The sequence below is a fragment of the Nyctereutes procyonoides genome, unplaced genomic scaffold (assembly GCF_905146905.1).
Source record: "Nyctereutes procyonoides isolate TBG_1078 unplaced genomic scaffold, NYPRO_anot_genome, whole genome shotgun sequence".
NCBI classification, from domain to species: Eukaryota; Metazoa; Chordata; class Mammalia; order Carnivora; family Canidae; genus Nyctereutes; species Nyctereutes procyonoides.
In genome coordinates, this window is record NW_026575125.1 from 75,134,396 (window position 1) to 75,149,493 (window position 15,098).

General features: G+C 38.6%; 1 protein-coding gene across 4 annotated transcripts; it reads right to left on the reverse strand.

Moving 5' to 3' along the window:
• Positions 1-1,358: 1,358 nt before the first annotated feature.
• MORF4L2 (mortality factor 4 like 2) lies at positions 1,359-14,109 on the reverse strand. Of its 4 annotated transcripts, none has more exons than XM_055338267.1 (5): positions 14,009-14,109; positions 11,187-11,275; positions 7,121-7,222; positions 4,161-4,265; positions 1,359-2,640 (listed from the first exon to the last, which is right to left on the reverse strand). In XM_055338267.1, the coding sequence occupies exon 5, from the start codon at positions 2,614-2,616 to the stop codon at positions 1,750-1,752; it is 867 nt and encodes a 288-aa protein (XP_055194242.1). In that variant the 5' UTR covers positions 2,617-2,640; positions 4,161-4,265; positions 7,121-7,222; positions 11,187-11,275; positions 14,009-14,109; the 3' UTR covers positions 1,359-1,749. The 4 variants fall into 4 exon arrangements, with proteins under 4 accessions (XP_055194242.1, XP_055194241.1, XP_055194244.1 ...); XM_055338266.1 differs by lacking the exon at positions 14,009-14,109 and adding an exon at positions 12,640-12,744; XM_055338269.1 differs by lacking the exon at positions 7,121-7,222.
• Between the last annotated feature and the right edge of the window lie 989 nt (positions 14,110-15,098).

A 15,098-nucleotide genomic window follows, 5' to 3' on the forward strand; every position in this document is an offset into this window, starting at 1 on the left:
TGAATTGTGTGACCTCTAAATTCATATTGTGAAATCTTAACCCCCCAGTACCTCAGAATGGGACTGTGTTTGGAGTTGGAATCTTTACAGGTAGTTAAGTTAAAATGGGGTCATTAGGCCTCCTTAGAAGAGATTGGGACAGACAGGTACACAGGTTAAGGACCATGTGAAGTCACAGGAAGGCAGCCATCTACAAGTCAAGGAGAGGCCTCAGAAGAAACCAACCCTACCAGCATCTTGATTTTGGACTTCTAGACTCTGTAACTATGAGAAAATAAATTTCTGTTGTTTAAGCCACCTAGTTTATGATACTTTGATGTGGCAGCCCTAGCAAACTAATACACACCATGACTTTACTCCTCTGTTGACAACTTGGGAAAAAATTCTCTATTAAACTTCTCAAATCGATTTTGAATAAAATTTATTTCCTGCTGGGACCCTGACTGATCTAGGAGGCTCATACAGGACTCATTTCCAGATTTTTTCTTACTGTATTTTCTAAAATCTCTCCAGTAACCATGATAATTTATGTTTTTGCTATAGAAGTAAAAAAAACTGTCATGAAACAAAACTTAGTTTGGTAAATTTCCTTATAGAATGGATTTATAATCATAGACATCCATCAACCCTCCTCCACAAATCCCCTACTCTAGATTCCCACTATTATGTCTAAGGGATTACAAAAACAGAACATGACCTCAATGTTGGAACTAGGGAAAGCGGCCATCCTTGGTCCAAAATCTGTTAAGTATTTCTGAAGGTGGCTGCCCATATTTTCTTTTGTGGGCAAGAGCAAAGCTCTGCGTTAAGTGTAAGGAACTATTATAGTATCCACTAAATATTCTGTTATGCCAGTCCAATTCACAGGGGCAAGGAGTTCTTAATAAGCAGCACTAGAAAGCAGTCACTCTGAGAAGCCACAATGAGGGAAGAGGAGGGGAACTGGCAATGACAGCATACTCCTGGCTGCCACACCCAACAGAAAAAGGAATTCTTTTACTGGGAGTCAGAACTCTCTGATACCACCTAGATCTTTCCTGAGCCCGCGACTAGTCAGCCTCAATAATATTAAAGGCATGCTGCAAAATACTTGCTTTGAAATTTAGAAACAAATTTTATTTAAGATCTGAAATACAATTCCTAAAATATCAACTTCTCCAGAAAACCGTGGCTACACAATAATGCATTGCCTCTATCATGTTAGAACGTGCATTAGACTCAAATACAAAAACCATGAAACAAATCACCATCCTTCAACAATTTGAGCAAAGATAGAATGCCTAAGGAACAACATAGATGGACTTGCAGAGGATGGGCTGTTTTACTTCAAGCACCATAAAAAAAAGAGCACAAATGCATGGGTTTTCAGGTATATACATTAAGTTGAACCTTTGGCACTAGGAATCAGGGCATTTTGTCACATAGCATTAACACATATTAGAAAATTGTGTAGTGTCAAAGGGATAGAACCACCAGCATTCAAGCAATGTTGTCAACTAGGCAATAAAATGTTCTACTGAATGTTTCTTCTTCGTCTAATTACTGCGTACACTGGTAGCAACTTTGAAATGAGAAAAGGAGCTTGTACTCCTTTCATTTTCTGTTTAAAAACACAACAGAAAACAAACTGAAACATAAGCCCTGTTATACATTAACAATTTTAAAGAACATCAATTATACAAGAAAAAGACTAAGAACGAAAAGAGTGTTTACAGATACCAGACATAACAGTGAGTGGTCAGTAGACCCTCACAGGGCTTTGCGGTGGTACTCAGCCGAAGCCACTTTATAATCACTGGCAGTAAACAGAGATGTAGCATTCTTTGCCAGATATTTTAGGAAATCATGCAAATAGCCCAACAATAATGCAAGGCTCTTCTCATCAAGGGGTGTATACGCCAACATTGCTCCAATTCTTACAAATAATCTCAGTAGGTGTGGGGCTCCATAAACCTGGGACATTGGTGCATCAGGGTGAGCCAAGAGAATTTCAGCATACTGGGGCCTCTCAAATTTGTAGAGCAGCTGAGTGCCCAACATCACATTGAAATATTCTTTTATTCCTGCCACAACTTCATTAACTGCATACTCCTTATTATCAACATTTCCCTGCGACTTCTTACAATTTGCATACTCTTCCAGAATAGCATCTACATTTTTCTTAGCAGGGAGTTGAAACAGCTGCTTCTGCCTGGTAACTAAGTCCCAGTCCTCAACAAGCCATGGTTTTAATTCTTCAGGAATCTTCACTTTAACTTCCATTCTATTCTTAAATGCCTCCTCACTTTCAACAGTGGGGTCTGCCCGGGCCCTTTTCTTCCGAGGTGGCTGGGGTGCTTCACTGGTACTGCCACCATCACCGTTTCCAGGTGTCTTCTGTTTGTTCTTTCTGGTCTTCCTCACTGATCCTGAAGGGGGGTTCTCTGCAGAGCGACCCCCCCATCTGCTTGGGAGAGCTGGTTCCAGATTCTTCTGCTGTGGACCAGCAGTCTTCTTTCCTGAGGAGGCCCCTCTCATCTTACTTCTCTGCATATTGCTTCTAGTTGGTTTTTTGAAGTTGTCTTCTTCTGCAGATTGTTGTCCACGAGTTTGAGAACCCTGCTTTCTGGAACTCATTCAACCCTGTTTTTATTCCAACCACTGTAATATATAAAATATTTTACTTCATTGTTTTCTATCGTGACCTTTAGCACATACTACTTCATAAAGGCCTACCATAGTAAAACACAAGCTATTTTCTTGGAATTTAGATTTTAAATCCTAGTTCAGGATCATTTGTAAGTGACTGACTTACTACTTCCACCCTCTTTTTGATTTTCACTACCAACCACTACTCACCCCATCCAATTGCTCATCAGACTTGCCCATAAGTTAGTTTTTGGGTGCCACTCCAAAGACAGGAATATAATTTTAGAAAAAAAATAAATTAAATGGAAAAGAAACTACAAAAGGCAGTGGAATTGAAATTAAAAACTTTGTCTGAAAATATAAATAAATAAATAAAAAACCTCTGTCTGAACAGGAGAAATGACAAGATAAAAGAAGAAAGAAAGATTAGTTGACTGGAGGCAAAATGAGTAACAGTAAATGTTTTTGTAGGAGTCCAAGTAATCCTGAACTAGGGTGATGACGGAGTCAAGGGAAACTGAATACAGAAATTGGTAAATGAAGAAGAGGGAGGAGTCAAAGGTGGCTCTGTACAAATGCATCTATTCAATTAGTTATCATACATAATTGCCTATCTGCTTTGGGACAGATATTATGCTAGGTCCTAGGGTTTAAATCTAAGGTGACAAAAAAATGAGGTTAGTACAATGACGGTTATAGGCACAGAGTATTTTGGAGCAAACAAGAAATGGCACATGACACCAGTGTCAGTATTAGCTTGTTGGAGAAGGTGATAAATCAGAGAGAAGTCAGTGATGACTCCCAGGTTTTGAGAATGGGTGATTAGGTCATTAGTACTATCACCAAATAAGACTGCATCTAGAGGAGGAGGAAGTGGATTAGAGAGGAAAGAACTTCAGTATTGGATCTACTACGTGTGAGATGTACAGTTAGATATTTAACTTTAAAGCTCAGGTGAAGGTAAGAGCCTGAAATGGAGATCTGAGGGTAATCATCACACAGCTACTACTGGAAGCTAGGAAAGCCATCAAAATCATTCATGGACAGAAGAGGAAGAAAAACTGAACCAAAGTATGAAATTCTGGAAAAACCTAAAAGAATGGTATTTAAGGGATTAGCAGAGAGACCAAAAACAAAACAAAAATGGTCAGAGCAGCCATAGAAAAATTAGGAGAATGTTATTTTGGAAGCCAAAGAAGTCAAAGAGTTTTAAGAAAGGAAAGGGATAATGTACAGTATAAAATGCAGCAGAGGGAACTAGTAAGATAAAGATGAAAAATAGGGGGCTATGATTCTTTTTTTTTAATAAATTTTTTATTTATTTATGATAGTCACAGAGAGAGAGAGAGAGGCAGAGACACAGGCAGAGGGAGAAGCAGGCTCCATGCACCGGGAGCCCGATGTGGGATTCGATCCTGGATCTCCAGGATCGCGCCCTGGGCCAAAGGCAGGCGCCAAACCGCCGCGCCATCCAGGGATCCCGGGGGCTGATTCTTATAGTGTGACACAGGAAGCATTTTTTTTTGACTTACATAATCCTCTTCCTTCTTTCCCTTCCAAGTACTCCTAGTGTTTTCCCAGATGGAACCTCCCAAATCTCCTGGGATGGTCTGCAAGGATGAGGTGGAAGACACAACCTAGAAAGGAAAACAGGTTATCTGCAATGAAGATAAACTTTAATTCAGAAAAAAAAATTTTAAAAATCTAATTTTTTGACCATGTGGTTTGCAACTGTAATATCAGAGAAAATATGTAAGTTCCACTGTTAGACCTACTTCATTTAGGCTCTGCCTTTTAAAAGTTGTGAGGACTTGGGCAAAATATGTATGCTCTCTTAGTCTCTTTTTTTCATCTATGGAATGAGGGAAACTACCCTTAGATTTCACAGGTTCTTAAGAACTTCATAAATATGATTTGGCTAAATAGCTAGCAAAGTATCTCTTTTTAAAGTTTACTATCTTTTAACATTTATTTATTTTTTAAAGATTTTATTTATTTATTCATGAGAGACACACAGAGAGAGAGGCAGAGAGAGACACAGGCAGAGGGAGAAGCAGGCTCAATGCAGGGAGCCCGATGTGGGACTTGATCCCGGAACTCTAGGATCATGCCCTGGGCCGAAGGCAGGTGCTCAACCACTGAGCCACCCAGGGATCCCGCTAGCAAAGTATCTTATAGGAATACATGTGAATATGGATATAAAGATGTTCACTGCAGTGGTGTTTTTAATACTGAAGAACTGGAAACACAAATATTCTTCAATAGGAAAGTGGTAATATAAATTATGTATGCAAACTATGGAAGAACATTCAAATGAATTAAGCAGAGAACCACGTATGAACATGGATAGATGCTCAATTCTACATCATTGGGTAAATAGGCATAATGCATAATATGTACAATATGATCTCAAAAAGACAGCACAGGTCGGGAAGTTACAATCAGTCTCATATAATTCTTATGTAGTGTGTGATCAAATTCCTGTTTTAAACTGTTATGTACAAATGCATAAGTACCTAGGTGAATAAATACCAGACTGTTAAAATCGGCATAACCTCTGGTAAGAAATGAGGGATGATGGTGGATCAGCCTTAAACCAGGTTTCTTTGGTTAACTGTGGACTTTCACCCACAGAAAAAGCCCCTCAGCCAATCCCTACCCTTAAAATGATGTGAGCAGGTGTCAGGAAAGCCCTGTCGGGGGAAATAGAGGTAAGAAATGCTAGTCAACTAGAACCTAGAATCAGGGAAACCAGTTATTAGAAAGAGGCCCGAGTGCTAGGGCTTTCATGAAGCAAACGATATCCTCTAAGTAAAAGTACCCAAAGAGTAGAAAATAAAGGGCAAAGGTGGTCCTCAGAGAGCATCAAAATCTGTGAATACGGATACAGAACCTGTGGGAATCAGAAACCTGCCTGAGAGGGATATACAGACACATCCTGTGAACGGTCAGTGACCAGTGTGTCATGGCATTACACTATAAGCTATCAAGCATACAAAAATATTTCTAAACAAACATTCATTGTGACCAGGACAGGGGACACAGTATCTGAGGGTATCAGAGTTTTCAGTTAAATACAGAAAACCTACCTCAGAGCTAATATAGTGTAAAGTTTCCACAAAACAAAGGGGATAGTTAAAATATCAACTAAAGAAAGCAAGATGGCTCAGTGCCAGCCAGTGTAAAACAGAAGGCCAGGTTGGACAGGAAGATTTTTGGAAAGTCTCACGGTCATCAGCAATTCCTTACTGAGGAACTTGAAAATGATAGCTGAATCTACTGTACATCGTTGGCACTAATTACATATATTCATTCATAGGAAAACTACGAAAAACAAATCCTACCCGGTTCTAATTAACTGGGTGAATTCTGTTACTCTCTACAAATTCTACTATCACTCATGAAGTCTCAATGAAATGTCTGACATTATATAGAGAAGTACCTGTACCACAAGTCAACGTTTGCGACAGTGAATAAAGCCACAAAAATAGGGGATCCCTGGGTGGCTAAGTGGCCTGCCTTTGGCCCACAGCATGATCCTGGAGTCCTGGGATTGAATCTCGCATTGGGCTCCCTGCATGGATCCTGCTTCTCCCTCTGCCTGTGTCTCTGCCTTCTCATGAATAAATAAATAAAATCTTTAAAAAAGCCACAAAAATAGCCTTTAGAGAAATTCTCAGTACTTTTAAGATTTATTTACTCGAGAGAGAGAGAGAGAGAGAGAGAGAGAGAGAGAGAGAGAGAGGCAGGCAGAGAGAAGCAGGCTCCACTCAGGGAGCCCGATGTGGGACTCAATCTCAGAATCCTGGGATCACGCAGAGCCAAAGGCAGACGCTCAACCACTTGAGCCACCCAGGCATCCCAGTACTTTTATTTTTATTAAGTATCCTACAGACCAAACAAGCAACTATTCCTACTTGAAAGTCAGAAATCAGACATCAAAAGAAGGGAATACCTGCCTTTTTCTGTCTGCCTGTCTGTCTGTCGCCGAAACACAACGTGTCAGCAATACCTGCCTTTTTGATGTCTGGCTCCACTTTTAATACAAGTTTCTGGACAGCTTTGCACTTTGTACCTCCCTTCCCAGCTTAACACTGCTTCCATGGTCAATGACAGATGTGCTGTGCACATTCATTTAAAAAGTTTACACTACAGATTAATTTTGGGCCACTTTAAATTTTGTGTTTGCTAGCTTGTCTTGAGTTTCAGGCTTTACTAATGTTGTTTACTGGCTTAGTATACCTACTCTTTGCTCCCATCATGCTCTCCCTTGTCTCCTTCATCTAAATACCACACAAGTCCTATTTCCTTCCTAACTCTCCAACACTAGTCCACATTTCTCTTCCATCTCCAATACCGTATGAAGCTAACATTAGTACTCCAAAGTTTATTATTTAAACATCTTGTTAGTTTTGGTTACAGAACTACACCGTTAATCTACTTGCCACAGGTCTTGTTATTTGTACTGTATATATTTCAGAGCAACACTTACGTGAATCCAAGCGAGGAAGAAATTCAACACATCAAGAAAATGGAGGCACAAATTAGGGACGGGTCATCAAGTATTTTTCCACTTGTTTTCTATAGGTCAGCTCTAAGATAGGCCAGACATTGAGAAAACACATTTGTGGGTTTGGCCTAGTTCTTTTTACTTTCTGTGTAAATTCTCATTTAAACAGAGGTGAGCTTATATTGGACATCACATCTAATCCTCCCTTAAAAAAAAATCGATATCACCACTGGTTATTTTCCCCATGTAACATAATATATGTAAATCTGGAGAGCTGTTTATCATCAAATGGTCATACCTTAATCTAACCCTTGTGGAAAGTGATTCCCCTTCAATTTACCCTGTAATAACTACTACATTTCTGTCCTATTTCCTATTAATATTTACAGATGCAGATTTAGTGGGTCAAGAGGTAATAACATGTTGCCAAATTACTTCCCCCATGCTGTACTAATTTCTAACCTTACAAGTAGTGTGTAAAACTATCACTTATACTCTGGTGAGCAATGGCTAGGCTCATTTACAAAGTTTGATAAAATGTTTACTGTTTCCATTTACTAGAGATGCTTTAACATTTAAAAAGCATCTATTGGGTATATAGGCTTTTGTCCTGTGCCCATTCAATTGGGTTTTAGTGACTGTAACATCTATAGGATCTTTTTATATATCAAGAGTTGTCAGTCTGGGACAATTATTTCCCCTAATCTTCTTTTACAAAGCTTGATGTTAAGATTTTAAAGTTTTATATAATGAAATATTAGTTTTTCCTTCCACTGTTAAATGATGTCATACTCATGGAGGTTTTAGATTTTAATTTCTTAATTATCCAGAATTTATTTTGTAAATTATGAACTGAAAATCTGTATTTTGCCCAAGTAGTTAATTTTGTAGGTAATCTTTCTTTTACATATGTATATATAAATTCCAAAATACATAAAGATGGAGGAATTCTCCCTTTACCCACCCCCATCCCAGAATGAGTGTGTAGGCTTTCAGATCTTATGTACATACTCAAACGAATACGTATCTTTAAAACTAAATGTGTATTTTATATTTGATTTGGCAAAGATGAGACATATTGCCCCATACCTTTTATCACTGTGGGCATCATTCTGTCCACACACACCTAGCTCATTCTTTTTAATATCCACATCACTCTATCTTGATGTGCCAGAATTTAACCAGTCCCTTATTAATCAACATTAAGTTTCCAATACTTCATTATTATAGAAATGCTATAATAGACCTAAGTGTACAGATATATTAGAACATTAGGAATTTCAGAATTACTCTCAGAAGAACTGTTTAAACTTTGAGAAGATAAAGGCAAATTTAATTTGCAAAGAACCCCTCTAATTTGTACTCCCAGCAAAAACATTAAAGTTCATTCACCTATACCTTCAACAACATGGGATAAACATCTTTTGGAAACTTTTTTTTTGCTTATAGTATGTAGTAATATCATGGAGTATCTTTCATATTTTCATGTGTATCTTTTTCTTATGTGAATGTTTTTGTTCTCTTTCAGTTAGGTTATTTGCTTCCTTTATTGATTTCTAACAATCAAATCCTAAGTTTTCTTGGGTATGTTGGAAATATTTTTTCCAAACTCCTTTTCCTTCTCTGGGTCTGTCTGTGTGTGCATGTACGTATCACACAGACAAATATGTCAACATTCTCCTTTGTGACCTTTGGCATTTAGGTCACATCTAGGGAAAACGTTCTCAAATCAATATTCAAAGCATGATTTCTTATATTTCTTGGTATGTCTATATTATTCCAAATACATAACTTTTCCTATTATCAATTATTGAAGAGGTCATCCTTTCCTCACTGATTCGAAATTCTATCATAGGACATTTTAAATTCCTAGATGTACATGCATCTTTTAAGGTACTCTTCCCAATGATTTCTGATATTCAATTTTTAAAGGTTATTACCATTTTTAGGTCACCTGTTCTGTCACAGTGATGTCTGTTCTCACACCAGTATTACATTGGTTTAATTATCATAAAGACACAGATGTTGCCCTAGAATATTCTAATACTTGTAAATGGTTTCCAAGGATGTTTGAGGAGTTATTTGTAATAGCAAAACACTAGAGTAAACCTGGAGGACTATCACTAGTGATTTAGAAAGATAAAAGGTATTTTTTTCCTTAAATGGATTATCATGCTGGTTAAAAGAATACCACTGTTGAAAGGAATCAAATAGAACTCCATGAATGGCCATGAAGACATCCAAGATAATCTACTGAATAAAAATAGCAAGTTGCAAAATAATACAGTGTGATACCATATTTATGTAAAAGAAAACACAAAACAGTATTTTATATATATATATATATATATATATATGTTTTTAAACAGGTACATAATTTAGAGATCTCAAAGGGAATAAAACTAATAGCAGCTAACTCTGGAGAGTAAGAGAATTGGAAGTGAAGAAATGGAAACCCGAGCCTATTCTGTATTACTTAAACTTTTTCATTATGAAGATAATATATTCACATATTACATGACTAAAAACCTGTATTAAAATATATGTATTTAAAATTCAATGATTTTGATTTTTATCCTTAGATCCCACACAGCTGGACTTTTCAGTAAAGTATCACTGTGTATCATACATTTTGTAGGCATACCATTCAGACAGGTTCCCCCCCCTTCTAGATTCTGCCCATTCTTGGGAGGCACAGGTCAAGGTCCTTTTCCTCTCTGAGGCTTTTTCCATTTCAGGATACCCTGGACCTTGCCTTCTCTAAGCTCATACCAGCTTAACAGCCCACCTCCCTGCCTTTTGCCCTTAATCATTCTCCAAATGGCCTCCTGTAAAGGGGTTTTGTGCCTACCCATCTACTCCATCTTTTCCACCATGACAGCGCCCTCCTCTGCAACCCAATTTTCAGAAGGGGCAAAAAAAAGTTACAAGGAAAATATAGTGACTCCATGGGAAAATGAAGCTCTCAAATAACTGAAAAAAACCTTCCTTCATCTCATGCAAGTGATGGGCCATTTAGGAATGCAGACTCCTAAGGCTAACATTTTGGTATGGGTGTATCACAATGAATGTGAACAATATCTCCTATGGTTTGTTGGAATAAACCTTCTAATATACATATACCATGCCAGTTACATTTATTACCCATTCTCCTCTGAATCTTGGAACACTTCCTTTCTGTTTAACATATTTTTTGAGTCTGAGACGAAGGAGGAATGACACAAAAGCTGTTAACACACTGAATATAGTTATTATTTCCTAGTTAAAATTATAGGTCCTGGAAATTCCCTTATAATAAATATGATCAATAAACTCAAAATCTTTCTAGATTGTTAAGACAAACCAGAAGTCGTAATTTCAGAATTCAGTTCTAGTGGTAACTGCTGCTTCTGGAAAAATCAGGAAAGAAACCAACAGTATTAATTTTTTTACATTTCTAAACAGAAGAATCCACTGCTTTTAGAAGTTTAGAGTATATGTGTGTGTAAACCAGGATGTACCAGAATGACTAACAGAACCATAATTATTATTAAAGCAAACACTTATATATGCCAAGCACTGTCCTGGTACTTTACACAAAATCTCTTCAAAAATCCTACGAACTAGAACTATTATCATTTCTATTTTACACATTAGGTAATTTATCAACAAAGGGAGTTAAGTATCTTGCCCAGGATCACATAAGTGGTAGAGATAGAATCCAAATTAAGAAGTCAGTATTTGCTCTCAACCATTAAATTATGTTGTACATGAGATGCCATAAAAATTTCAAATATTCAAATTCCATATGTATATATATGAAACTAACTATAGGGTATCAAGTAGAATATCTTTTATCAAAGAATGTAAGATCATACAGTCCTCTGTTGTTTGGGTCCTTGCTATACTGGAATCACCAGTGGACTTAGCTTCACCTTTCCCTTCTTAGAATTTAGAGTGCTTTCCCAGATAGGGGCTTATTAATCTTCAAAATATTCCTGGACAGTTAGGAAGGTTATGTGGAATTATCTTGTTTGAAAATTGAGACCAGGAGAAGGGAGGCACTTACTCAGATTCTGTAATCAGGGATGGTTCTGCAATCAGGATCAGATCTTCTGATCCTTATTATACAGCAAACTTAGCTTTTCTGATGTTGGCCTGGAAGGTCAAAGAAGGGGACAGAAAAGGACATAAAGTAAAAAGATATGAGATCCCTTTTTTCTCCATCAACCAATGCATTTTATCACACACAAAGGACACCACTGCTGATTAATAACGTACAAATGTCTTTTTCCTTTTTTGTGGTTATATTTTCAAATTTATTGTACACTTATCCTTATTTTTGATAAAGTAACTGTATTTTTATACTTTTTATTAAGGATAATTTCAAATGAATAAAAATGTAGAAGGAAGAGTATTATAAACCTATACCAATCACCCAGCTTCAACAATTACCAACTGAAGGCCATCTTGTTTTATCTATAACCCCACCCACTGCTCCCCCTACTCCGATTTTTTTAAGCTCACTGGATAGGTGATTTTCTGTATTTTATTACAGAAAATGTTAAACACATACCAAGGATGATGGAATAATAAAAGGAACCTCATATGCCCCATCACTTAGCTCAAACAATTATTAACTTAGGGCCAGTTTTGTTTCATCTATACCCTTCCCCACTTCCCTCTACCGCTGAGATTATCTTGAAGCAAATCCCAGTCATCAACGTATTTGAAGTCATTCTCCGACATTTTATTACTTAATCCACAAATATTTTCCTATATACCTCTACAAAATAAAGATAATTTGAAAACACAACCATTAATGCCATTATAACGTCTAAAAAATTGACTTCAATTCCTTAAAAAAAAAACCCATCAAATCCATTTTCAAATTTTCCCGATGCATCTTAAAGTGTTTTTAAGTTGGTGTGTTCAAATCAGGATCCAAACAAGGCCTACTCATCGCATGTGGTTCATCTCCTCATCGCTCTCGTTCTCCATCTCCCCCACCCCCCGCCTTTTAAACTTTTCAGTATGGAAAATTCCAATCCCCGCTATTTTGAGCTAATTCTCAAATAGTAAATTATTTCATCGGCAAAGATTGATAGGTCTCTTTTAAAGCTCAAATTTCTTATAAGAAAGAATCTGATGAGCAGAAAAAGCACTGTAATGAACAAATTTACATAATTTGTTTTTTTCTTATTCTATTACGCGGGTTTTTCACTCCACAATAATAGCGAATATCTTTCAGAACCAGGATTGGTATTAAGCGTCTTATACGCACTAATACACAGTACAAGCCTCTGAGGTACACGTCTCTGAGGTAGATACTATCACTATCACCATTTTACAAACATGGAAACCGAGACCCTGAAAGAACAGGAGCCAGCCCAAGCTGGGCGTTGGCGAGTAGGAATTTGAAAGCAGCTCTGCCCAACTGTGAAGGCACTACTTAATCTTGTCAATATATGCGACGATAGAAAGAAACCATCAACCCTTTCACCCCACCCCCACCCCGAAACCTGAAACGAGAATCCAGTTCTTTCCAGCAGCCGACGTGTGATCACTGCCGTCCCTCCAACCGCCATAGTAAAGCCAGGTTTCTCTGGCAACTGATATCCATAGGCAGACACGTCACCCTGGAGGCGGGCTTATGGTCTCCAGCCAATGATAATCGTCTTGCCTAAGTTTTAGAATGTTCCATAACCAAATGATTGGACGAAGCCTAACACGTCAGCGATGACAATTCACCGCAGTAAAGGCGGGTGCTAGCAACCTGCTTCTTCACGGTTAAGGCTTGAAGCAAACCAATCATCTTTCTGCTTTAGTGAAGGCTCTGGCCAATGACGCTCGCCCTCTTAGGTTCTTAGCCCGCCCTTCAAAAGCGCGACTGCCGTTGGGTCATAAGTCTATAGGGCAGGGTGTTCACGTGGCCTATTTTCACGACCCAGAGTTCCCCTGGCCAGAGGTTTTTTTTTTTTTCCCCCTGCAGGGAGGCATTATGGGTTTTTTTTTTTCCACTGGGAAAGGAAGTGCCTACGTGGCCTGCGGAAACAGGATGGGCGGAAATGAGCTAAGGTTCCCGCGAGTGGGGAAGCGCGAGGTCAAATTTGGGGCCACGCCCCCAACCTCTTGCGCAACTATCGGAGTGAAAAAGAAAACAGAGCGGGTGTTTTAATATGTGTACAAGCTGGGGTGGTGGGTGTGTGTGGGCGTGGTGTTGGGGCCTGTGTGTGCGCGGGCGAGCTCCCGTGGCCTTGAGATTGGGATGTGCGCGCGGCAGCCCTCGTGGCGTTGGAGGTGGTGTGTGTGCGCAGGCGTGCGCCCCTAGCGTTGAGAGCGTTGGGGTCGGTGTGTGTCCTGGAACCCGGGCGTGCGTGTATGCGCGCGCACAGGTGTCTGTGCATGTGCATGTGTGCGTGCACGCGCGCTGTGTACGGAATATTCTCTACTTTTCTCTAAGTTTGAAAATTGTTCTAATGAAAAAGAAAATAAGTCAAGGCGACCATAACCAATAAAGAGCATTTGCCAGGAATATTTTTACCTCTCCTAGCGATTTAATTTCAGACTGTAAAAATACACTTGCTTCCCACGTTTTTTCTCTTGCCAAAATCCTGTTTTAAACCATAGCCGTCCAATAGGTAAGAGCCAAACGTTCCCATCTTAGCAATTCCAAAGAGCAGCTTTTTTTTCAGTTCCCTAGTATCCTCTCTCTCCCCCCTCCAACGTTGCCTGCCATTCTGTTGGCACAAACACATTTTTCTGCCTCAAATATCTGTATGTGATAACCTTCCCCTTCAGTTTCTCTCTCTCTCTATATATATATATATACACACACACACACACACACACATAGAGACTCAATTTCTGTAGAAGCTGAGGCTCTCTTACCTTTTTGTTCTGATCTCCAAGCACAGTGCCCTTCAGGCAAGTAGCACTCAGCTAGTTTTCCAGAAAGTTCTCTGGGTGAGGTTTATACCTCCTGAATCTGCCACTAGATGCCACCAAATCCCAGCAAAGGATTGGCTGTTAGTCCCTGGAATCCTGGGATTTTTTCCCCCCTCTTTCTGATTTGTTGAATTCCACAATGTATAGAGGTCATGTATATCTTTCATTGCTAAGGAAAAATCAAATTAACTTTTGTAATTAGCCCAACCAGGCAGAGAACTATAGCTCTAGATTCATATGTTTTTCCTTATTTCTACTTTAAAAAAATTCTCCTCTCCAGCCCTCTTTCCTTTCTTCCTTGCCTTTTTGTGGGGTCAGAATTGATCAATGACCCCAGGCACTGATGTTGATGAAGATCTGAATCTTTTCTGTGCATCTTTTCCAATGCTAACAACACTCCCCAGTGGAAAATATAGGTGGATATTTAGTCAATAATAAGAACTTGGACCCCGATATTGAAAACTGATCTTTTTCTCTTCAAATTTTTATTAAATAAGTGTGTTTGTACCCTATTTTTTGTAGTGGTACTGCTACACTTTATTATGTCTTTGGAGTTAGAGACTTAATTTTAATTCCCGGCTTACTAGCTGTGAGACCTTGAGTAGACGATTTATGTTCACTGATACTCAGGTTTTTGCATGCTTTCTATATTTTAGATCCTGTGTCATATCCTTTACATGGATATTCTTTTATTCTTCACAAATTCCTTATTAGATGGGTGAATAAATAAACTTCAAAAAACCAAAAATTAATATTTTTAAATTATCAATCATATACACTTGTGTGCATGCATGCATGTGCACACGCACACACAGAGGGGTGAGGGCCGAGATTTGTTTTTATTTTCTATTTTTCTTTTTATTTATTTATTTATTATTGGAGTTCAGTTTGCCAACATACAGCACAACACCCAGTGCTCATCCCATCAAGTGCCCCCCTCAGTGCCCGTCACCCAGTCACCCCCAGCCCCCGCCCACCTCCCTTTCTACCACCCCTTGTTCATTTCCCAGAGTTAGGGGTCTCTCATGTTCTG